Consider the following 23,985-nt stretch of genomic DNA (forward strand, 5'->3'; position numbering starts at 1 on the left):
TTAAAGGGACTTACCTAAGAAAAAGAAGATCAAAACTATGGACAGTTAAATGACAACAAACTCACAGCTATTAACTGAATCTAAAAAAATAAAGCAACAAACAAACTAAGCAAACAACTGGAACAGGAACAGAATCACAGAAATGGAGATCACATAGAGGATTATCAGAGGGGAAGGGGAAAGGGGATGGGGTAAAATGTACAGGAATAAGTAGCATAGATGGCAGGTACAAAATAGACAGGGAAATTAAAAATAGTATGGGAACATAGAAGCCAAAGAACTTATATGTACGACTCATGGACATGAACTAAGGGGGCAGAATGCAGGTGGGATGGGGATTACAGGGCAGAAGGGAATAAAGGGGGGAATGGGAAAACTGTAATAGCATAATCAATAAAATACATTTAAAACCAAAAAAAACCCCAGGGAAGTCAATATGAAACCCAAGGAACACTCATGATTTATGAATCTGTTTCACATAGGAAGCAGGATTTATATCAGATAGGACAGAACAAAAGGCAAAGACATTAGTTTCCCAGTGAAACCATTTTATAGAAAATCAAATTTTTTATTTTAAAAATTGAAGAAACGGGACTAATTTTATACATTTATGGTTGTTATTTAAAAGTATGTATCTCAAGACATACCAAAGGCACCTAAGGGTCACCACCAAGTTTTGCCCAAGTTCTAAGAAAAGTTCTGAAACTTAGTGGTGTAGGGCTTGTACTTAGAAAGTCCCAGACAGCCTGTGTTGGTCAGTCCAAGGCCAGAAGCTTGAAACTGTCCTTACGATCGAGCGAAGACAATATGCCCTTCAGAAAGCCAGAGGACCCTTGCAGGTCAGGTTTCCTGAGGAACAGGGACAGCCCTGTGCCCACCAAAGCTTCAAGCTTCTCAGTAACGTACCCGTCGTGGCAGCCACAGGTGTCTTTTGGGCTGGAAGACTCTAAGCCTTAGAAAGTTAAAGCCCAAGCAGCCAACCACCCTTCAGAGCCCTTCTGAGACGGTAGCACTCATTCAAGCCAGCAAGTGGGGCTTCTGAGGCAGCTGCTGGGAGCTCTCTGGGTGGTCACTGCAGAGGGGAACACTCTGAAAAAGTGTTTACCCTTACGCATATTCAGTTGAATGAAAAAGAAGGAAGGCTCCAAAGTCAGCTTCACATTCTTTCAGCGCTGCTCCCAGAGAAGTCTGTCTGCAAAGGCGTGATGTTGTGGTCATAGCCGGCATACTCAGAGGTGCCGGTGCTGGCCAGCTTGAGCTGCTGGGCAGCGTGGGTCAGCTGGAAGGCGGCATCAGGGTGGGCGTGTCGGGCAGCAGCGTGCACTCCCTTTCCAGCATGTCCGCCACGCCCTTGAGCAGGTCCAGGAAACCGAAGGCCAGGGCAGCCTTTCGTAAACGGTTCAGCTCCTGCAACCATGGCAACAAAACAATGTTCCTAAATGCATTTTCCTTGTCACATACTTTTTTTTTTACAATAAATGGGGTTTTTAAAAAAGATTTTATTTATTTATTTTTAGAGGGAAGGGAGGGAGAAAGAGAGAGAGAGAACATCAATGTGCGATTGCTGGGGGCCATGGCCTGCAACCAAGGAATGTGCCCTGACTGGGAATTGAACCTGCGATGCTTTGGTTCACAGCCCACGCTCAATCCACTGAAGCTATGCAAGCCAGGGCTAAATGAGGTTTTAATTCAAAGGTATACGGATAAGTAGATTTTGTTGCGACTATTAATGTGAAATGCTTTTTTAAGAAAATACAACCAACTTCTCTGCAAATGGCAGACATATACCTCAACTATGATGAACTAATTTTTGGTGGATAATGTATATAATTTGGCAGAAAGAATAGGTAAGCTCACTTTGGTAGATTAACTATTAAATTCTTGCTTAAAACCCCATTTAAATTCTCATTTCTGTGAGAATTTGTGATTCTCACTTCTTGGTTGATCTCTATTTCCATTTGTCTTCTACATCTTGTTGACTTCCTGACCAACTGCCAGGGGACTCTGTCTACCTGATCAGCTAGTCCAGCCACTTGACCAGGCACTCCATACCTGGAATTGTCACATACTTCTCAAGTGCTCAGCTCAGAATAAGTTTTCCTTGACCCCGAACTTAAGTGAATGTTTTCTATAAGCACAAAGGCTTGTATAGAGATGCCTGTGACGAGGGCATGAGGACGTGTCTGAGAAGCGGTTCCTCCCCAGGCGAGGAGGAAGTTGGGTAAGAAACACAGTTGACCAAAGCACAGGTCATCACCACTGCAGGGAAGGAGCATGTCGGCCAAACGCAGTGAGGCACTTTGCATACATCACTTCATTTTACTCCTAACTAAGGAAGGTAACTTTTCCTCTGTACTTGGCTACGGAAAGGCTCATCCCCAATCTCAGAGGGCTCTTAAACCTCAGGTGCCTCTCAGGCTGGATGCCAGTGAGCATGTTTGAAAGAGACTCTGGAGGGGTCAGGAAGTCTGACCTGAAACCCCGCCACAAAAAGAAAGGTAGGGTGGTGAACTGGAGCAGAGAAGTAGGAAGTGCCCCATCAACCCCGTAGCAGCATGATCTGGGCAAGTGTGTAGCCTCTCTGGGTCTCAGTGGCTTCATTTACAAAAAGGAGGAAACCTGCTCCCTGCCCACTGCTGGGGCTTATGCAGTCGCCTGGCAGAGGCCCTTTCCAGCTTTGATATGTGAGATTACATTAAAACCAGAATAGGAAATGGGCTTCCTGACCACTTGTCAACATGTGAAAGTTCAAAAGGCCAATGTACAAGTGTGTCAGCTTGACTAGATGGCTGATGAGTGTGAGGAGAAAGCTCTGCAGGGAGGAGGACCACAGCCACAGAGTGGCCAAGGCCTGTGTGAGTTACAGGTGTCAGTCAGAAGGCCTGGGGCTGATCGTCTGTTTGAACTCTGACTAAGGTCGTTCTTGCCTGGTTTCACCAGCCCACTACATAATTACGTTTGAACACAGCAGTGATATAAGGCAATGAAATAACATCCAGCCAAAGTAGCATGTATGTTCTCTGGGAGAAATGCTAGCCTGGGGCAGGCCATGTACCCACCTTTTCAGATTAGCAAGCTAGGACGAAACCGACAGCACAGCACACCTCACAATGCCACTTACGTAATTTGGTCTCACCCAAACACCAGAAGGACTCGAGAAATGGTGAGCTTAAGTGCCCCACACTCCACCTCAGCCCTTGTCACTTGGTTCCCTCCACCGTGGTGCTGGGTTGGCTAGGCAGGGTTCCTGAGGGCCATCTGTTTGCAATTCATAAATGTGCAATTTGAGAAGTCATTCTGGAAGCAGCTTTTCTGGTACAGTGAGAATGTTCTGGGCAATCACCGTCCCAGGAGCCACATACAACGGTGGCCCGAGGTCAGGCTGGACGGATGCCCATGTGGGATGGTGAGAAGGGCTAAGGCCTATGAGGGTGAAGGCCCTTTCGCCCCTTCCCTTAGCCTGTCACAGCTGCACCAACACTGAGGGGCCCTTCAGCACAAAACCAGGCTGTTTAATTCTTGGGTTTTAGAGCAAAAATGGACCTATCGCTCATACTGACTTACTGATGAAAACACTGAGGTGGAGGCCATGCACTTCTAATCCCTGTCCATGTCCACCTCTGCTACTCCACACGGGCGATGGTGAACCATTTATATTTTTGGCAAACTTCTCAGGGCCCGCCCTCTCCCACTACAATTCTAATGGTCTCACCTTATAGAATGTCTGTGTTTTTTCAGGGTAGCTTCCTTGCATTTCTTAAAATCTTCTGTACATCTGTCTATCAAGGGTAAAAATAGTTCCACATTAGAATTCTATGGTAAAGGGGAAGGAATACAAAAGGATGGCTCGAAACATTTACAGCAATGGAAACAGGAACAGAGCGACGGTGTCAAAATGAGGATCCTCCTGAGTTAGCGCCACTGTTCTGCTCAGCGTCAGTACAGCACCTCCCTCCTTCCAAGTGCTTGATCCTAAATCCCTTGGTGACAGAAATGAACTTGTCTCACAAAAACACACCCACAATCATGTACATATACCTAGCTGCTTTTTAACGAGGTGCCAAGACCATTCAATGGGGGTAAGAACAGTTTCTTCAACAAATGGTACTGAAGAGCCACATGTATAAAAGAATGAAGTAGGACCCTTACTTCATGTCATATATAGAAAAGTAAATTAAAATTTGTCAGAGCTAAAACTCTAAAATTCTTAGAATAAACATAGGGGCAAATCTTTATGTCCCTGGATTTGGCCATGATTTCTTTTTTTTTTTTAATTTTATTTATTTATCTTTAGAGAGGGAAGGGAGGGAGGGGGAGAGAGAGAGAGAGAGAAACATCAATGTGCGGTTGCTGGGGGTTCTGGCCTGCAACCCAGGAATGTACCCTGGCTGGGGATTGGCCATGATTCCTTAGTTACAATATCACAGCAACAAAGAAAAATTAATCTGATGAATGTTCACAGCCGCATCATTCAGAACAGCAAGGATGCAGGAACAATCCAAACGCTCATCACCCGAGCGATGGGGTGAACACAGCGTGGCATCGTCAGAAAACAGAGTCTCTCTCAGCCGTGGCGGCAAGTGACGCATGGACACAGGCTGCCGCGTGGATGAGCACTGAAAGCATTATGCCCAGTGGGGGCCCAACAAAAAGGCCACACATTCTACGACGCATTTATAGAAAATATCCAGAATAGGCAATCCACACAGACAGAAAGCAGATTAGTGGTTGCCAAGGACTGAAGGATGATGGGAAAAAAAAGTGACTTGCTTAATGGGTACAGGGTTTCCTTTTGGTGATAAGATGTTCTGGAACTAGACAGCAGTGATGGTTTTTAACATGATTATACTAAATGCCACTGAATTGCATATTTTAAAGTGGTTTGAAATGGTGTTATGTGTATTTTACCACAATAAAAAAATACACCCAGACTAAAATACAAATTTTAAAATAATTTTAGAAAAACCCAAATAAGAAAAAGAAAAATCCAGCCATCCTTCCAATAGGGAAATGGTGGGGTCAGGGATGGCAGAGAAGGGACAGAACCCAATTTTCCGACAGAGAGAGAGACCCCGTCCCCATGACAAGGGGGCCAGGAGAGACCATGCCACCAACGGGAGCCACTTCTGTGGTCAGATGGCCCGATGCCACCTCCTTTGCCTGAGGCTGAACTCATCTTAGGAACAAAGGAAAAACAGGTACTCAAAAGAGAAACAAGGCTCAAAAGTGATTTAAAAATAGGAAGAACAGATGTCACCGAGTGCCCTGTGTGAAGTACCATGCCTTGGTCATAGTACACGCTTAGCTTCCCAGGAAAGTGTTTTTGTGGAATTGCAGTGTAAAAGCTATGGTTGGGGCTCTACTGCGGGGGTGGAATAACCACATGAAGGTTTTTACATCTTTCTCAAATTGATTTAGAGGATGACACCCGTTACATCAGTCAATGCCTCAAAAGTCCACGCCAGGAAAACGGGTCTCCCTGGAAGAACTGGCCTGCTTCCTCTATCAGACACATAACCCTACACGACAGAAAATCCTCCGTGTTTCTTTTCTGACCTTGGTAAGAAAGCTCAGAGCCAAATTGCTCAAATACAATCATCATTTTGCCTTGGCTTCCTGGCACAATTGTCTCTCCTCTTCTTCTAGGTTTTGTATTGCTCTAAATTTTGTAAAAAATGATTTTGGCTGTATATGTTTTTTTACTGTAGGCTACCTCAAATCCTTTTTGGAAATAATGACAAACATTAGAAGTAATGAATTACTAAGTATCAAAGAAAAGGAAAATCAAATCAAATGTCTGCTGGCCTGCCAGAATCCCCCCTCCTGTCCCCGGGGGAAAGCGATGTGACGGCGACATTACCTGCAGGCCACTGGGTTTGATCCAGACAGTTACATTCTGGGCGTAACTGCGTTTGTTTTTGGGCTGCAGGGGGAATGGGCTCTTATTGTCATCCTCACCATAAGGATTTTCTTTAGCATCTTAAAAGAAAAAGACATTCTTGAAATGACATCTGGCAAACACAATCAATTACATTTCCAATTAGGCTAGAAGCTCTTTCAGTCATTCAATCTTCTATATCCTGTTACTTCTCTAATTAAGAAAATCCATTAGGTTAGGTTGGGGGACTTGTTCTCAATAAAAAGCCACAGATGGAAGAGATCAAACAATCAACTAAGGCTCATGTAAGTGAAAAACAGGTTCATGTTTTTAAAGAAACAAGCTTCAGTTATTTGCTTTATAAATTAAAAGTGAGAAAAGTTAAAACTAATACACTGTTAAAAAAATAAACATGCATACTGAAATTCTGTAAGTTTAGTCTGGCTCTCTCCTACAGAACTTTCTGAGACGACAGAGCAGCAGCCACTAGCCCACGTGGCCACTGAACACTTCTGTGTAGCTAGTGTGGGGTACTGAATTTTAAATTTTGTTTATTTTAATTAAATAGCCTCAGGTGGCAACTGGATTGACAGCATAGGCACAGGTATTGAAATAATTTAAAAGGAAAATTATATGTAGCCAAATTAAGAAAAAGGACAAGGGAAGAAATACTTGTTGGTGAAACATACCCCACCGTATTATGGCTTATTGGTTTATCGTTTTCAAGGAATGAAAGCCGTATTAGTCATGTGGATAAACGAGGGTTCCTGTTTTCCTGCCTGCTTCCTGAGCCAGTGACACTCTGCCACAAATTTACAAAGCATATTTACATCTACTGTTGTACTTCATCATTATTACCTCCTTCTGGGGTAGACAGAGCAGGAATCATTTCCCAACCACCCAGGGGCTGCATCCTTGCCCAAATGTTCACATTGCAAACTGGAATTAGCCCAGTTTCTCTAACTGAGTAGGAAGCTTTCTAACCCCGATTTGGTCACTGATTTAAACACTTCACACTGGCCCCAAACTACCGCTGTCAGTCCTCCCTCCGACCCCTCCAAAGAGTACCGACCCAGTTTTCCAGAGATGGTCCCATGAACACCTTCTCTGTATAAACCTTTCGAGTCAGGCCAGACTCCAGCAGTCCATTCCCACGCAACATGCTCACTTCCAGCATCCTGGCCACTGTTTCTGTTATCTCCCCTTTTGGATGCTGTCCTCCCTCATCCATTTATTCCCTCGCTCTTGTACTCCTTTATTATCTGCAGTAAGACCCCACTATGTAGCAGGTGCTATGCCAATAAGTGTGGCTAGAAAAGATATTTTTCTGAATCTTATAAAAATGTTTATTAAATCCTAACTAGATACCATACGCTATACATACACAACTTCTCTCTTTACAGCAGTGGTGGAGGGTAGGTATTGTTAGTCCCATTAAAGAGGAGGAAACTGAGGCTCAGAGAGGTTGGACCTCCCAGGTTTTCACAGTGACTCAGCTGGGCCTGGTGTCAGTGCCAACACTTTCTCTACCACATAGCACGGCTGCTCCTCACCCACCCAAATTTACTTACGTTCCAGGCAGATCCTATTCTGCCTTCAACATGAAGTTTGTCCCAGGTTTTTCTGGCAGGCAGTGATTTGTCTAAACCCTTCTATTGTACAGCACTCGGTACTGGTACCAAACATTCCAACATCTAATCACTGCCCATCGTGTACTGTCTCTGAATGTTTAGAACCTACGTGTGGAAACTGGCTTAGCAGACAGAAAATACTGCATTTATGAAAAAAAACAAAAACAAACCAGGAGACTCTTAGAAATACAAAATATAACAGAAATTTAAAAATAAACAGTTGTAAGATAAAAGTTGAAAATACTTCCCAGAAGGTAGAATAAAAAGAAAACAATAGAAAAAGGGGGAGGAGTAGATAAAATTCACACATACACACAAACACAAATCATAAATATATGTTCTGGAAAGGAAGAGGAGAGAGTACAGAGAGGGGAAATTGGAAGGCACAATTCATACCCCAAGACTGAAGAGCACGAATTGCCAGATGGGAGGGCCCCCTGAGTGCCCATCGCAGTGGACGAAGAGATGGACAGGTAGGTACATCATGCTCATAGTCCAGAACAGCGGGGACACAAAGAAGAGCCCCAAGGAGCACAGAGGAAATACAGGTCAGGCCAACGCCCAGGAGTCAGCATGACACTGCCTCCCAGGAGCAGCACCGGAAGCCAGAAAAGACAACAGAGCGACACTTCCATGCTCCGGGGAAGAACGATTCCCAACCTAGAACTCCGTATCGGACCAAACTGTCAATCATGTGTCAGGGATGAAACATAGACATTTCCAAATACTCGAGATTTCGAACAGTCACTTCCCAGGTACCCTTTTCTCAGGACGATTCATGAATCAGGAGAGCCACAGGACAGATGTGAAGGGAAGACACAGAATGACAACTAGGCAACGGGCTGACAGAACAACCAGTCCGTTTTATGAGACAAGAGGAAGAAAGGTGACTTTAAGGAAAAAAAAAAACCTGACAAAATCCCTGAAGAATGTATCTTAGTTAGGTGGAAATTAGTGATAGGTACACAGAAAACAGCAAAGAAAAAAGAAGAGAGAGCAGAGGAGGTAGGGAGGCAGCCCGAGAGGAGGGCCACACTTGTCTGCTGCGGGCTCCGCCAGCCTGGCCGCCCAGCTCTTTCCTAAAAGTCTTGGAGGAACCTCAGTGTCTTCCCAATACGGCCTTCTTTCTAATTGAGGTTAGAATACATTTATCTTTCCTATTAGAAAGAAAGAAAGAAACTAATTTTAAAAAGTAACCCTGGAACAGGGGACAAAGAGTTGCAAAACAAAAGAAATGTAACTGGTATACCACATGGCTTGGTTGTAAATAACATTTACATTATCTTACAAGGACAGTACTGATTTAACCAAAAAGAGTGCTACAACCACACTGAGAGGATAGAAGGAAAAAATGTGCTTTTTTGGTGGTTGGTGGGTAAAAATGGTAGTAAGAAAGCTAAGTAGTAATCCTTAAGTTAAAAACGGCATTTGAAATGAAAAGTCAAGAAACAGCTGTACAGTTACTTAGAAATGTAAGTAAATACAAAAGAAACAAAAGCTGAAAGCGGCTGTCTCCAGGAACAGAGTCAGGATTCCGAGGGACAGGTGAAAACAGCAGTGTTGCACGCTTTGCTTTGATGAACAGAAACAGCGGGTTCTACCATTATGATGCGTTTCCAGTGTCAGGCACGTTATACTTATTCCCTCAATAAAGTCTCTCAATAGCCCTCTCAGGCAGGGTTTTTTTTTTTTATCAGTCATTACTTGTCACTGTAAGGACAACCCTGGTCTTGTACGACTACCGTGAGGTTCAGGGAGGCGACTCACTCCAGTGTGCCCAGCACAACCTCCGCTCAGTAAGAAGCTCTGACAGCAGACTCAGATTACGATCACCTGGAAGTGCGTGTGCGCACTCCAGTAAGCGTAGGTACGTATGGAGAGACAGAGTAAAGGAGAATTCTGAGAGCGAGACTCTCTGAAAGCTGCCATAAGATGACAACTGTGCTCCCCGAGACCGCGGGTGGGGACCCAGCACCTCTACAGCAGCCTGACACCCGACTCAGTGACGGGGGCTTTGGGTGCTGCTCAAGGTCAAAACGGACCCTTTCCCTGAAATATTTTCCAGCTCTAGGCAAATACTAACATGTATGCTAGAGAAATTAGTTTTTCTTACCCAAATGAACTGATTATAACGTATTTGAAACACTGGAAGCAGAACTTTTTAACAGATTGCTCTGAGGAAAAAAAGACTCAGAAACTTGTTTAAAAAAGTACACTTGCTAAAGCAAATGAGATATCTAATTTTTAAATTAGGCACTTGAGGTAAAATGACTTTAGACAGAAGTACTATTTTCTAAGCTACCATCTCTTTCCATCACTTTGTAAAATTCGTCTTCTTTGCAGATAAGCTGCAAAGGATATCTATATAAAAAGACATGAAAAACATAAAATAAGTTTTTTTTTAACCAAAAATTCTGGTATATTTTTCAAGAAGGAACTTGACAATAGCATCCTTAATAAGATAGCAGATCCACACTCTTTAAAAATCAGTAACTGCAAAATAACACATTTGAATGCATGACATCTGGGCTAGCGTACGGAACTATACTGAACCTAGTGATTGCTACTGCTCTGAGGTTGATCAGAAACCAAAAAAAGGGGAAAGCTTGAGGTAAAACTCAAGGTAACACCTTTAATAAACTTTTTAAATTAAAAAATCACTTGGGGGGAACTGAATGTGGAAGAGGGTGGGCAGGGCAGACGAGAGTAATGGGGAAAATATGGAGACAACTGGAATTGAACAACAATAGAAAAAGTGAGCTATTACCTTCATTGAAAAGAAAAACAGACCTAGAGGGAGGGGAAGAAAAATATAAATATAAGACAGAACAAACAGCAGTTCAATCTTAATGAAGAGTGCCTACAACAAGTCAAGCACTAGTGGTTGGAAGCCAGCTCAGAAAGAAATTTGAATGCTTCTAACTTCGATTACGGACTGGCATCTGTGGTGAAAACTATCACAACAGTCTAGGTCAGGGGTGGCCAAACTTCTTCTGTAAAGGGCCCGACTGTAAGTATTTTAGGCTTTGTGGGTGATGTGGCATCATTATAACTATTCACCTTTCCACTGGAGCCGGAGAGCGGCCACAGACCACGTGAAAAGGAATGAGTGAGCCTGTGTAATAACACTTTATCTACACGACAGACAGGGGGCCACTCTGACCTGCAGGCCAGGCTCAGCTGACCTCTGATCTAAGTGAAAGGTAAGGAAGGCTGTAACAAGGCAAGAGCAGTGAGCGTGAAAATGGACAGTGAACGTGAGAATGCCACACAGAGACCAGAGGAAGGAGGTGAGGAACCCTTCCATCCTCACACACATGCACACCTACTTCCTCTGCCATCCTGTTCTCCTTCAATTACTGCCTTATTTCTTTCCTCCTGGTGGTCAAACCGTCCTCTTCATTTCCTCCTACTTAATTCATTCCTCAGCCTATGTCCTGGACAACCATCTGCAGAAGCTACTTTTATGAAGCCACCAATAATCTCCTAACTGCCAAGATCAAATGACTCTGGGTGCATGGTGTCCTCTTCTTTCCTTTTGGTTCCTAGCCCTTCCTGACTCTTCAATCTTTAAAACACTCATTCCACAGTCTCTTTCTGATTAAGTTCTCAAGGCACTCATCCTTCTGTTGGTGTTCCTACAAAGGAGCTAAAACCCTCCCATGATTTGGAAACTTTTTTAGATCATGAACCCATCTTCAGGGGGGATTTGTTTTTTCCGGAGAAGTCCTTTGCCCTGGGCTGTGAGGTGTTCCCACAGAGCCACCGCATCAGCTTCTGGAGGAGGCCCTGAGGGTGTCTCGGCTTCAGAACCAGGTTTGTGTTCTGAAGCAATGGTTTTAGAGGCGCCCACTCCAGAGCGAGCAGTGTCAGTCCGCATGGTGCAGGACTTGGGCTTCAGTTTCTCATAGGAGATGCTTACATTTCTTCATTCCTAGAAAAGTCGGTAGAAAAAAATGGGCAGAATTTTTGTCATCTTCTCATGGAGGGGGTAGACTTTCTACATTCTCCGCTTTCCTCACAGATGTCAGTTCTTTGTCTTGTTTGGAACCAAAGTCATGTCTCTTGTCCCGGTGGGACCATGAAAACCCCAGCCCCTGGATCCTGGCTTACCAGTGGGCAAACTATGGCCTATTGCCCATTTTTGGCTTAAAGAATGGTTTTTGTATTTTTAAATGATTGGGAAAAATATCAAAAGATATTTTGATATTTCGTGTATATTTCATGAAATATACATGAAAATTATATGAATTCAAGTTTTGATGTCCATAAATAAAAGTTTTTGTAACAGTCACTATCATTTATTTACATATTGTGCTATGATGGCAGAGTTCAGTAGTTATGACAGAGGCCGTGTGGTCTGCAAAGCCTAAATATTTACTATCTCGTCCTTTTTCTGAGCAAGTTTGCTGAACCTTGGCCTAGCTTCTAAGGCTTATATTCAGTCAGAATCTTCTCTGGGCTTCAAAGCAAAAGGCATCCTCAGACCTTAACTGGCACACATGCGCTTGTGTATGAGACACTGTACTTTCTTCTTGAATCTCTTTATGCTCTTGGCTTCTGCGACGTCTCTTCTGTTGACACTTTTCCTCTTTCATATCTGCCTATTGCTTCTCAATCTCCTTTACTAGCGCCCTTTGCATCGTCCCCAGTAGTTGGTCCTTCCTAGGGGTTTGGTCCTTGTCTTTCTTTTCTTTTCTTAATCTGTGTAATTTCCTAGGGAAAGCTAGGGCTCTCCCTAGCTAGGGCTCTTAAAGTGTGGTATGGATCACCTGGATTATAATCATGCAGGCAACGGTAAAACTTCAAGTTCCTGGGCCTGAATCCAGCCCTACTGAATCAGAATCTCTGTAGGTGGGGTCCAGGAAACAGAATTTTTACACAGGTTTTCCATGTACACATTTTTGTACACAGAAACTCAAATTTCCTTAAGTAATCTCCTTCATTCTCACCATTTTAACTATCAGCAATAGGCTTATAATGAAAAATTATATTTCCAATTCTGCCCTCTCTCCTGAACTGCAGACTCACGTAGGAATTGTCTCCAGGCACCTCCCCCTAAATCTCATAGGTATAAACTCAGCATGCACAAAAGATGCTCTTCCAAATCTACCCTTCCTCCTCTGTTTTGTTTTCATTAACAGCACCACCTTCTACCCTGCAGCCCAGGTCAGACACCTGGGATCATTCTCAGTTCTTCTCTTCCCTTTATTCTACCTCGTAAACATGTTTCGCATGGATCCCGTCCTCTCTGTCACTGTCCCTTATTCTGGCTCTCACCTTCACATCTCCAGGCGACACCGGCAGAGTCACCTTCAGACTGCAGGGTGCCTTTCCCTTTTCAAGCCCACAACCCACAGCTATCTTTCTAAATGCAAACTTATTACCACTCACTTGGAGCTCAGTCATACTGCACCACACCAGGGGGACACCAGCACCTAGAACACAGAGTCTCTAAACTGGTATCTCAACTGTTCTCGTTATAGCCAGAAGGAACTATCACTCCCCTTCAGTGGCTTCCCAGTATCTACAGAACAAAGTCTTGGCTCTTCACATGTCAGAAGAAGCCTCCCCCACTCCAGCCACCGCCAACCTGACACCTACGAGCTGGCCCTCCAACCCCCACCCTTATACCATGTGCTCCAGGGCTCCTTGCTTTTCTGCATGTGCACATTTGTCCTTCATTGGCTCATCAAATTCCTCTGTCTTCCTTTAAAAGTCGACTAGGGTACCTGTCCTCTGTGAAGATTTTCCTGAGTCCTCCAGGCAGAGGTGATCACCCTCTCCTGCAGGCCAGCTCGGACCTTGTGTTGGTCTGTGCTGATTATTCGACTTTCCACTAGACCTACAGCAACTACTGCTAACTCTTGTATCTCCTAGACCTGGCACAAAATAGGCGGTAGACAAATGTTCCTGAAACTGAAATGGACCCAGATGAGTCGATGACTCTACAGTTGGAACCTGTGTACCTAGGAGTACAAAGGCCTCCATCAGGAGTAGGAAAATCAGAAGGAACAGGTTAAAAGGCAAGGGGTGAGACAATGGTTCCTATAACTAACATCCTGAGCATGGGACTGTGGCAGCATATCCAGTGGCGAGGCCCAACGGGGAAGTGGAAATGCAATATGCAATTCCAGGGAGCAACCTCACAGGACCGGAGTTACAGATTTGGGGGAGTCATGAGGAAAGAAGAAAAGACAACGAGGAAAAGAAAAGTTGCCAACAAAAAAAGGTGAAGTACCGGAAAATCAATGTCAGGAAAGCCAAGAACAAACACTTTAAGATGGAAGAGGGTTAAATTGTCTAGGAGTAACTGGGAATTACCTGGGTTGAAAATTACACTAAGGAAAATTTACATTAAGAAAAAATAAGTGTATGGAGAGTTGCTTTTCACTATTAAGCAGTTAGAGCATTTATACATATTTAAAGCAACCGAAATGCTGGTCTCCCCTGAGCTACACAGTTACAAGTTTAAACATCAAACTCTCTAGGGCTCTCCATCCAGCATCAGAGACCACAGCACACCCATAAGGGAGATCACGCAGCTCTCTGACTACACAGTCAGAGCTCAGGACAGCAGAGAGAAGACAAAGTCAAGATAAAAAAAATCTGATCTGGGTTATACCTGAAATAGGACCCAGCTGTGCCATTTTCCCTAGCCATGGGAGAGGTTCTGGGCCAGGCTCAAAGAGAGACATCATGAGGTTTGATTTCTTCTTGCTGTCAGCTTGGGAGTAGAGCATTCCATGCCACTCAGGACTAGACGGAGAGAAGATGGAAGATCAGAAGAATATCAAGCCTGTGACCATCATGTTAAATAAGTCTAACCTGTGTTTTTCTCTTGAGCAACAGGGGTTTCAGCTCTGAAATTAGGTGCTTTACTTTTACTAAAGTCAAATCCTAAACCTGAAAGTGCATACTGTTGCCCCCTAATATTACCATTCCTCTGGGACAGGTATTTTATTCAATTATGTAGGCATGGCACTCAAAAGCAATCTTAAAGGAGAAAAAAACCACAAAGGAGGAGGTAGCTGCAGGGGGTGGTGAGGAGTAAGGGCTGCGATTTGTAGGTCTTTCCAGCTGCCTTCCTGAGTCATTCACAGCAGCACCAACACAGAGAAGACCTCGTAACAAAGGGCACAAAGCCATCACCTAGCTCTGCTCCTACTTTTCAAAGGGCCCCGGTAGTTCTCATATTCAGAACCAGTACAAGTAGCTTGGGTACCAAGAAATGCACCAAACTGATACCTGAACAAAAGCTGCATTCCTCTTTTTAGACCAGCTGATTTTAACTCAAGCAGAAATTGAGCCATGCTCCCTCTGATTACTCCTAAACTCTTGATATCTTATACCAGTCTACCCCAGGTAATGGCCAGAAAATGTTGAATCCCCTCTTGTTTTCTAACAACAGGTGTTATAGAAAGTAAAGCAGGTAGTCTTGCACATTTCAAGACTGCCGTGAATGTGGAAGCCAGAAGGCCTTCCCCCATAGGCAAAGAATACAGCAGAGTGGTTCCGAGCTTGGGCTCTGGAGCCAGAATGCATAGGTAAGAATCCTGGTGCTGTCAGTTACTCGCTGTGTGACCTTGAGCTAGTTCCTTTACCTCTCTAAGCCTCAGTTTCTCACCTATAAAATGGGGAATATCAATACCTCCCGTACAGTGTTTTCGAGGGATTAAGTTAATATATTTAAAGTGCCTGGAGGAATGTTTGTTATATGGTAAAATGTTCAATCAATTTTATCAGCATCTTTTTTCATTTATTTCTACCTCCTCGTTTTATAGCCAAGTTTGTGAATACTGCATAAGATTCTACAGCAAGTTAGCAGCATTGCTATAACTAAATCTAGGTTTCCTAGGTAGAAAAGAGGAAAACTTAGGATATAATCTAAAACCAATATAGTTAAAAGGTTCATTTTTTACTTATTCTGGGGGATGATTTGAAGAGCAGTTTAGAAGGTGATGGCAGGAGGGAAGGGTATGCCAGGGAGAAAGGAAGAATGACAAGGACCTTCCTATTTCTTTCAGAAAAGTGTGGAAAATACTTCATTTTGTAAATTGATTCTCCCTTTCACTCAACCAAAGGTAAACAAAATTCCTTACCCTAGCTGAACTATCGCTACCATGCCTTCCACTTTTAGGCTGCCATGGAGCAGGACACAAAAGTTGGGTATTTTCCCTGCAATCTGATTGGCTGAATTTTCATCTTCATTATCATCAGTTATGCCAGTACCCACCTCATCACCTTCTGTGAAAAGAAGAGAAAACAGGTCAGGTTGAGATTTGCTACAAAACCCCCAAATCCCCATGATACTGCTGGCTGTTTCTAGCCTTCGAAGGAAAGGATATGGAGTTATAAAAGGAATACATAACAAGTAGGAAAAACACATATTCTGGTTTTCCTATGTCCATATAAAAATCAGTTTTCACATGTTATATGAATTCCATTGATATGAAACATCCAGAAGAGCCAAATCTATGGACACAGAGAGGACATTAGTGGTCACCTGGGAAGGAGGGAGATGAAGGGCTAGGGGTTTTAAAATTTTGATTCTAAAATGGACTGTGGTGATGGTTGCACAATTTTGTAAATATACGAAAATTTACTGAATTGTATAATTTTTTTAAAGATTTTATTTATTCATTTTTAGAGAGAGGGGAAGAGAGGGAGAAAGAGAAGGAAAGAAACATCAATGTGTGATAGATACATCGACTGGTGCCTCTCAAATGCCACCAACCGCGGGCCTGGCCTATAACCCAGGTATGTACCCCGATTGGAATTGAACCTACAACCTTCCGGTTCACAGGGTGGCACTCAGTCCCCTGAGCCACACCAGCTGGGGCATGAATTGTATGCTTTAAATGGGTGAAGTGTATGGTATGTGAATTACATTTTAGTGAAACTGCTACATTTAAAAAATCAGCTTTCCAGTTTCTACTGGGATTCTCAGCTAGGTGTTCTCTGGGGCTTTCCAGTGCCATCCAAACAGAGCCACAGATTCAGAGTCGAGAGTATTCTTAACTGAAAACCTCAGCCAGGACGTGGATGGGCGCCCCCCAAAGGTGAGCAGTGTTACTTCATAAATTTCTTTTCTTTTTTAAGATGTTATTTATTTATTTTTTAGAGAGGGGAAGGGAGGGAGAGAAACATCAATGTGTGGTTGCCTCTCATGTGCCCTAGACTGGGGATCGAATAAGCAATCCTTTGATTCACAGGCCAGTACTCAACCACTGACTACAATAGCCAGGGCATAAGTCCCTTGATCGGAGTCTCCAAGTCCAAGTCCTCTCATACACTCTGCTGACAAATGGATCTTCCTACAACTAACTTCCCTCTAGAACTGTCTGCTCAATCTCATTCAAAGACTTTCTAATCCAATAGGAAGGATTTGCCCAGTTTAGCTTCACATTCAACAGCCCTTAAAACATAGCCCAATTCTGCCTTCCCACACTTTTCTTTCCATCATTCCCCTACCCAAACTCTTCATTTGTCCACTTTCTTTCTTGGCAATTTATATAGGCATGCAGAATTCCCCTCCCCCCAAGACCTCAGCAATAAGGGAAACCTGGTTATCAACATTAACATCAAGAATAACAAAGTAAGAGGGTCAATTATAAACGATAATCACAATAAGTCACCTGTGGGCACATATCAAGATTCTGTCTGTGAATGTGTGATGGAGGGTTATGGGACACCCCAATTCTACAGCTGAGATAACCAGCATAAATGGAATGTGATCTGACTCGGTGTGTAGAAACCTGATTGACTATATACACTTCTTACAGAAAGCTGGTGAATATAAAGTAGATGGTCAGCCTAGAACAGAGAAAAGAAGTTTAAGGTGCTAGAGACTAACATTCTCTAGAGAGAAACTGAATTTGGGTTCATGACTTTACAGTTCCTGGAGAGCTTTATTCTCAGTAATGAAGCCTCACAAGGGGCTGGATTCTTCCATCCATTCAACCGTTTTTACTGTGAATCTACTGTGTGCTGGGCACTGGTAGAGAACAGATGTTGTTTCTCCCCTTATGAAGCTATACTTGACCCCACATTTATCAGGCAACCTCTGAGATTAACTGGCTTGCTCACCATGCTCCTACCAGGAAAGGCAGAGCCCTGGATTAGTGACAAAGCATTCTCATCTTAAAGAGGACTTCCACTGCAAATTAACAAAATATACATATGTGTCAATATGCGTTCCACAATGTTCCACAATGTATGCGTTCCACAACGCAGAAACAGTTTTCTAGTATATTAGGTATATTCCATTTTAAAAATTCAATACAATTCAGTAACCATTCCTTCCCCTCAAATTCTGCAAAATGAGCTACTGTATTATTTAACATTTAAAAGTAACTTTAAGCCCTGGTAGTGTGGCTCAGTGGATTGTGCGCATTAGCCTATGAACCAAAGGGTAATGGTTTCAATTCCCAGTCAGGGCACATGACTGGGTTGCAGGCCAGATCCCCAGTAAAGGGCGCACAAGAGGCAACCACACATTGATGTTTCTCTCTCTTTCTCCTTCCCTTCCCCTCTCTGTAAATATAAATAAAATATTTAAAAAATAATTTTAATATATTATTATTTTAATCCTCACTCCAGGATATGTTTTTTATTGATTTTACAGAGAGAAAAAGTGGACGTGAGAGAGAGAAACTTTGATCTGAGAGAGAAATATTGTTCAGCTGCCTCCTGTACATGCCCTGACCGGGGACTAAACCTGTAACTTAGATACGTGCCCTGATCGGGGATTGAATCTGCAACCTTTTTGGTGCATGGGATGACATTCCAACAAAGTCGCCAAGCCAGGGCAAAAGAATAACTTTAGTTAATAAGATAAACTTAAGATACTTCATATGTATCACTGAAGAGGAAGAGAACTCACCTTTGTTAAGTGCTATAGGTAGGACGAGATGTCTGGACAGAACAGGGGGGCTTGAAATATCAGCTATATCAATAAATCCCACTATTTCCAAATCTGAAAAGAAGGAATAAACATAGAATTAATTAGTTCTACAGGAAAGTACGCTATCTTCTATGCACTAAATTTCATAAACACAATATTTAATTTAGGTAGGGAATTCAAATATGATGACTAGGAAGGTTATTAGAAGTTTTTTGGATATCTCTAATAAATTTTCATTTAAGTAGCTCAGAAAATAAGAATAATGGTCTTTATTTAGTGAATTTAAGTTATATGACAAATCAGCTAAACTTTTATTTTTATGAGGCTAGATCCCCAGCTAAGGCAAAAGCTTAAAGGTCAAATCCCTCTGTATCATCAGGATTGTTCAAGCCACAGGGGGCATTGTAGCCAAACATTTCCACAACCATTCCAAGCAACCATCCTTGCAGGGTAAAGCTATTCCAAGAAAAAAAAATACTTTCTCGACAAAACCAAGGTAGCAGTCTAAATATGACAATGATTTCTTTTTTATAGAGGCCTATTAAAGACCCCAAGTATTTTCTGGAAACATAAAATAAGTAACCCTAAAATAAGTAAAACCTAAAATAAAAGTTGTAACCCAAGGAACTTTTTGAAAGTTTTTTTTTTCTGATTATATAAATAGTATAAAAGCACCTAGTTTGGGAGCTCAGTTGGTTGGAGCATTGTTCCAACGTGTCAAGGTTGTGGGTTCGATCCCTAGACAGGACACATACAAGAGGCAACCAGTGCATGCATAAATAAATAGAACAACAAATAAATGTTTTTTTCTCTCTCTCTCTCCCTTCCTTTCTCTCTCTAAAATAATAATTTAAAAAACTGAAAAAAGGAAATAGTATAAAAGCTTGGAAAGCACTAAAAATTGTAAAGAAGCCAGCAAGATGGAGGAATAGGTGGACGCACTGTACCTCCTCGCACAACCAAGATTAGAACAACAATAATTTACATATAGAATAACACTCAGAACTGACAGAGGATTTATCTGAATGGAAGTCAGACAGCCAAGAAGTTGAAGTGGACCCGCACATCCAGACTGGTAGGGGACGACGAGCTGGGTGGGTGCGGGGCTGGCGCGGGTCAGCAGCGCGCAGAGGTTGGGGGAAGTTTGGCGCGAAATAGGCGCGACAGCCATCCGGTGCGCAAGAATGCAGCGGTGATCCCTGAGTACGCAAGCTGCGACTGGGGGAACCAGTGGGGCAGCAATTGTGGACCAGGGCAGAGCTCGCAGCCCGGGATCCCAGAGAAGGGTCTGAGCCCAGGAGAACGGAACTACCGCCATTGTTCCCTCCTGTCCCTGCTCCCGCCCCCGCCCCCACATATAATGTCACAATCTAGCGACTGGGGTGCCAGCCCCAGTGAACACCTAAGGCTCTGCCCCCCACCGTAACAAGAGCGACCAGACCGAAAAAAAAAAAAAAGGAGAGATAGGGAAAGACATAAGACATGTTTCCAACAGAACAGATCAGTCCCCCAGGACTCATCCTTTTGAGCAACCAAGAAATAGCCAATCTATCAGATGCACAGTTCAAAACACTGGTGATCAGAAAGCTCAAGGAATTGGTTGATTTTGGGCGCAAATTACATGAAAGGATGCAGGTTACCATAAAAAAGATGCAGGAAGATACACGGAGGAGAGCCAATAGTGAAAGGAAGGAATGTGAGTTTCAAAACAATACAGTGGACCAGAAGGAAGATAGAATCAACCAAGCAGGAAAGCATGATGAAATAAGAATTCAAAAAAACGAGGAAAAGCTTAAGAGCATCCAGGACACCTTTAAACGTTCCAACATCTGAATTATAGGGGTACCAGAATGGGGAAGGGAAAAGCAACAAATTGAGCACGTATTTGAACAAATAATAAAGGAGAACTTCCCCAATCTGGCAAAGGGAACAGTCTTCCAAGAAATCCAAGAAGCTCAGAGAGCCCCAAAGAAGTTGGACCCAAGAAGAAACACACCAAGGCACATCATAATTACATTAGCCAAGGTAAAAATGAAGGAGAGAATCCTAGAAGCAGCAAGAGATAAGGGGACAGTAACTTACAAAGGAGTTCCCATCAAGCTGTCAGCTGATTTCTCCAAAGAGACCTTACAGGCAAGAAGGGGCTGGAAAGAAATATTCCAAGTCATGAAAGACAAGGACCCACATCCCAGATTGCTCTATCCAGCAAAGCTCTCATTTAGAATGGAAGGGCAGATAAAGTGCTTCTCAGATAAGGTCAAGTTAAAGGAGTTCATCATCACCAAGCCCTTATTTTATGAAATGCTAAAGGGACTTATCTAAGAAAAGAAGATAAAGAAAAGACATGTATAGTAAAAGGACAGCAAACTCACGATTATTAACAACCACACCTAAAGCAAAACCAAAAGAAACTAAGTAAACAACTAGAACAGGAACAGAACCACAGAAATGGAGGGCACATGGAGGGCTAGCAGCAGGGGGTGGGAGGAGGAGAGAGGGGGGAAAAGGTATGGAGAATAAGTAGCATAGAATGTATGTTGAAAATAGATAGGGGGAGGGCAAGAATAGTATGGGAAATGTAGAAGCTAAAGAACTCATAAGTATGACACATGGACATGAACTAAAGGGGGGGAACGTGGGTGGGAGAGGGGGTACAGGGTGGAGGGGAGAGAAGGGGGAAATGGGACAACTGTAATAGCATAATCAATAAAATATATTTAAAAAATTGTAAAGAAGAAAAATAAAGGCACTCATTGCTAAGCATCAAAGGAAACTTCTATTAATATTTTATTGAATTGCTTTTCAGTCTTCTAGGCATATATACACACTCATATTTTCAAAGCAATTTTTAAAAAATAAAGCTCATGGCACCACCACCCTGCCCCTGCACAGCCGATCCTCCATGGAGGGTGGAGGTTGGTGGTCAGTGGTCACAGCCCATCCTTGCAGCTGACTGGCCTGGGTAAATCCTTCCCATTGATCTGCCAACAGCAACCAAGGCTCAACTACAAGAGGAGGGCATACTAAGGGTACACCTCAGTACTTGAAGGGAGGTTGTGCCACTGGACCCTACAGGACACCTTCTACATTAGGCCACACTACCAAGATGCAGAGTCAAAGCAGCTCTACCTAATACATAGAAACAAACACAGGGAGGCTGCTAAAATGAGGACACAAAGAAACATGGACCAAAGGAAAGAGAAGATCAAAACTCCAGAAAAGGAGCTAAATGAAATGGAGATAAGCAATCTCTCAGATGCAGAGTTCAAAACACTGGTTATAAGGATGCTCAAGGAACTTAGTGGAGACTCTAACAGAATAAAAAAAAGATCCAGTCAGAAACGAAGGATACACTAATTGAAGTAAAGAACAATTTACAGGGAAACAACGGTAGAGTGGATGAAGCCGAGAATCAAATCAATGATTTGGAACATAAGGAAGCAAAAAACAACCAATCAGAACAAGAAGAAAAGAGAATCCAAAAAAAGCAAGGATAGTGTAAGCAGCCTGTGGGAAAACTTTAAGCAATCCAACATTCACATTATAGGGGTGCCAGAAGGTGAAGAGAAAAAAGTAAGAAATTAGAACTCTATTTGAAAAAATAATGAAAGAAAACTTCCCTAATTTGGTGAAGGAACTACACATGCAAGTCCAGGAAGCATAGAGTCACAAACAAGATGGATGCAAAGAGGCCCACTCCAAGACGCATCATGATTAAAATGCCAAAAGTTAAAGAGGAGGTAGGAGGGTGGATATGGAAGAATGGGTGAGAGGTGAAGGGATTAAAGGAGGTGCAAATAGTTACAGAATAGCCATGGGGATGTAAAGTACAGCTTAGGAAAAGGAGCAGCCAAAGAACTTACACGCATGACCCATGGACATGAACAAGGGTGCGGGGACTGCCTGAGGAAGTGCGGTTGAAAGGTGGTGGGGGGCAAAGAGGGAAAAATCAGGACAACTGTAATAGCCTAATCAGTAAAATATAATTTAAATAAAAGCCTTAAAAATCAAGCTCATGGTAAGTTCATGATACTTCTAAGACATCAGCAAATCTGCTTCTCTGGAGTTTGCCTTCATTACCTTCTTTAGCTGAGTAACAAGTGAATCAGCATAAGCAGCTATATATTTTTCATTTGAGTAGAAAATGGTTTAAATATAAGCTATAACAGGGATCTTGGACTAAAAGAAAAAAGTTTTCCTAGACATGAAAAGATGTATTCAAAGTTACTCGTCAAAAAAGGATGGGAGGGAAGTGGACTCTAACTGGTTTGAAGACACCAAAACATTTGACATAGCTTAATGCACTTCTGCCTAGGCTCTGTGAAAGAGAGAGATGCCCTACTTCCACACAGCCAGGAGCTAAAGGCACAAAAATATAAAAAGGCTGTGCTTACCCCTTCTCTCTAAGACTCCTAAAAACTGTACACCCAAGAATGAAATGAACATTTACTGTGCACTGAATTTTAATCATCTGTTGATTGGATGATTAACTAGTCAACATCTGCTGAGCATCAGACAGCATGCTGAGCACTGAGGGTGCAAGGGTGACTGACACAGTGATGGTTTAACGTGTATCCACAACTCAAGGAGTCACTTTCCGACAGAGAACAACTCTTCTCCCCACTGTTCCTTGTTACTTTTGACTCTTCCCTTTGCCAATCTTAGCTAAGCACAGCACTGGGAATATGAACCAAGTAAAGGCAGTGGCACACCACTTTTAGTCATAATATAAGCAGCAGGGTTAGAGAGATACAGTAAATCAGAGCTGAGACTTTACAGGCCATCACTCACCTACAGATTCCACTCTCCTAGCCAATAAGAACTAGAGGATGTCTTCCGGCCAAGATGGAGGTGCAGGTAGACACACTGTGCCTCCTCGCACAACCAAAATAAGGTCAGCAACAAGTTAGAAACGAGATAACCACCAGATCTGACAGAAAACTGAACTGTAAGGAAGTTGGACAACCAAGGAGTTAAAATATACACATTCATCCAGACTGGTAGGTAGGGCAGAGTCAGGCAGCGATGTGGACAGGGGTCGAGACACAAAAGTGGTGGTACTGGATGCGTAAAGCATCCTGGGCACATAAGGCATCCTGAGTGCGAGACCACAGCAGGCGAATCCTGGGCACACAGGTGACTGTGAAGCGAGGCACTGTGCACAGGGCGCCTGACCAGGAGATCCCACATTCGTGCACAGATAGACCAGGCGAAATTGGGCAGTGGGACAGACCACGCAGCCCAGGGTCCCAGTGCCAGGAAATAGAACCTCGAGTCACTGACTGAAAACACCTGTGGGGGTTGAGGTTCCAGGAGAGACTCCCAGCCTCACAGGAGAGTGCACTGGGGAGACCCATGGGGTCCTGGAGTGTGCACAGGCCCATCCACATGGGAATCAGCACCAGAAGGGCCCGACTGGCTTGGGGGAAGTGGCGGAGGGGACTGGAATCCAACGGAGAGAGGAGCAAGCGCCATAGTTCCCTCTTGGACCCCGCCCCCACATACAACGTCACAACCCAGTGACTGGGTTGCCCCACCTGGTGAACAACTAAGGCTCCAACCCTCATGTG

At 43.3% G+C, this 23,985-nt stretch overlaps 1 protein-coding gene across 1 annotated transcript in view; it reads right to left on the reverse strand.

The window, feature by feature from the left end:
• Positions 1-531: 531 nt before the first annotated feature.
• INTS14 (integrator complex subunit 14) overlaps positions 532-23,985 on the reverse strand; it is a 38,885-nt gene continuing 15,431 nt past the window's right edge. Inside the window, 8 exon segments of the mRNA XM_028507733.2 lie at positions 532-1,302; positions 1,305-1,407; positions 3,713-3,739; positions 3,741-3,779; positions 5,861-5,979; positions 14,135-14,268; positions 15,612-15,756; positions 18,395-18,487. Coding sequence (XP_028363534.1) covers positions 1,157-1,302; positions 1,305-1,407; positions 3,713-3,739; positions 3,741-3,779; positions 5,861-5,979; positions 14,135-14,268; positions 15,612-15,756; positions 18,395-18,487 — 806 coding nt within the window. The 3' untranslated portion in view covers positions 532-1,156.

This window comes from Phyllostomus discolor, chromosome 1 (genome assembly GCF_004126475.2).
Source record: "Phyllostomus discolor isolate MPI-MPIP mPhyDis1 chromosome 1, mPhyDis1.pri.v3, whole genome shotgun sequence".
Lineage (NCBI taxonomy): Eukaryota > Metazoa > Chordata > Mammalia > Chiroptera > Phyllostomidae > Phyllostomus > Phyllostomus discolor.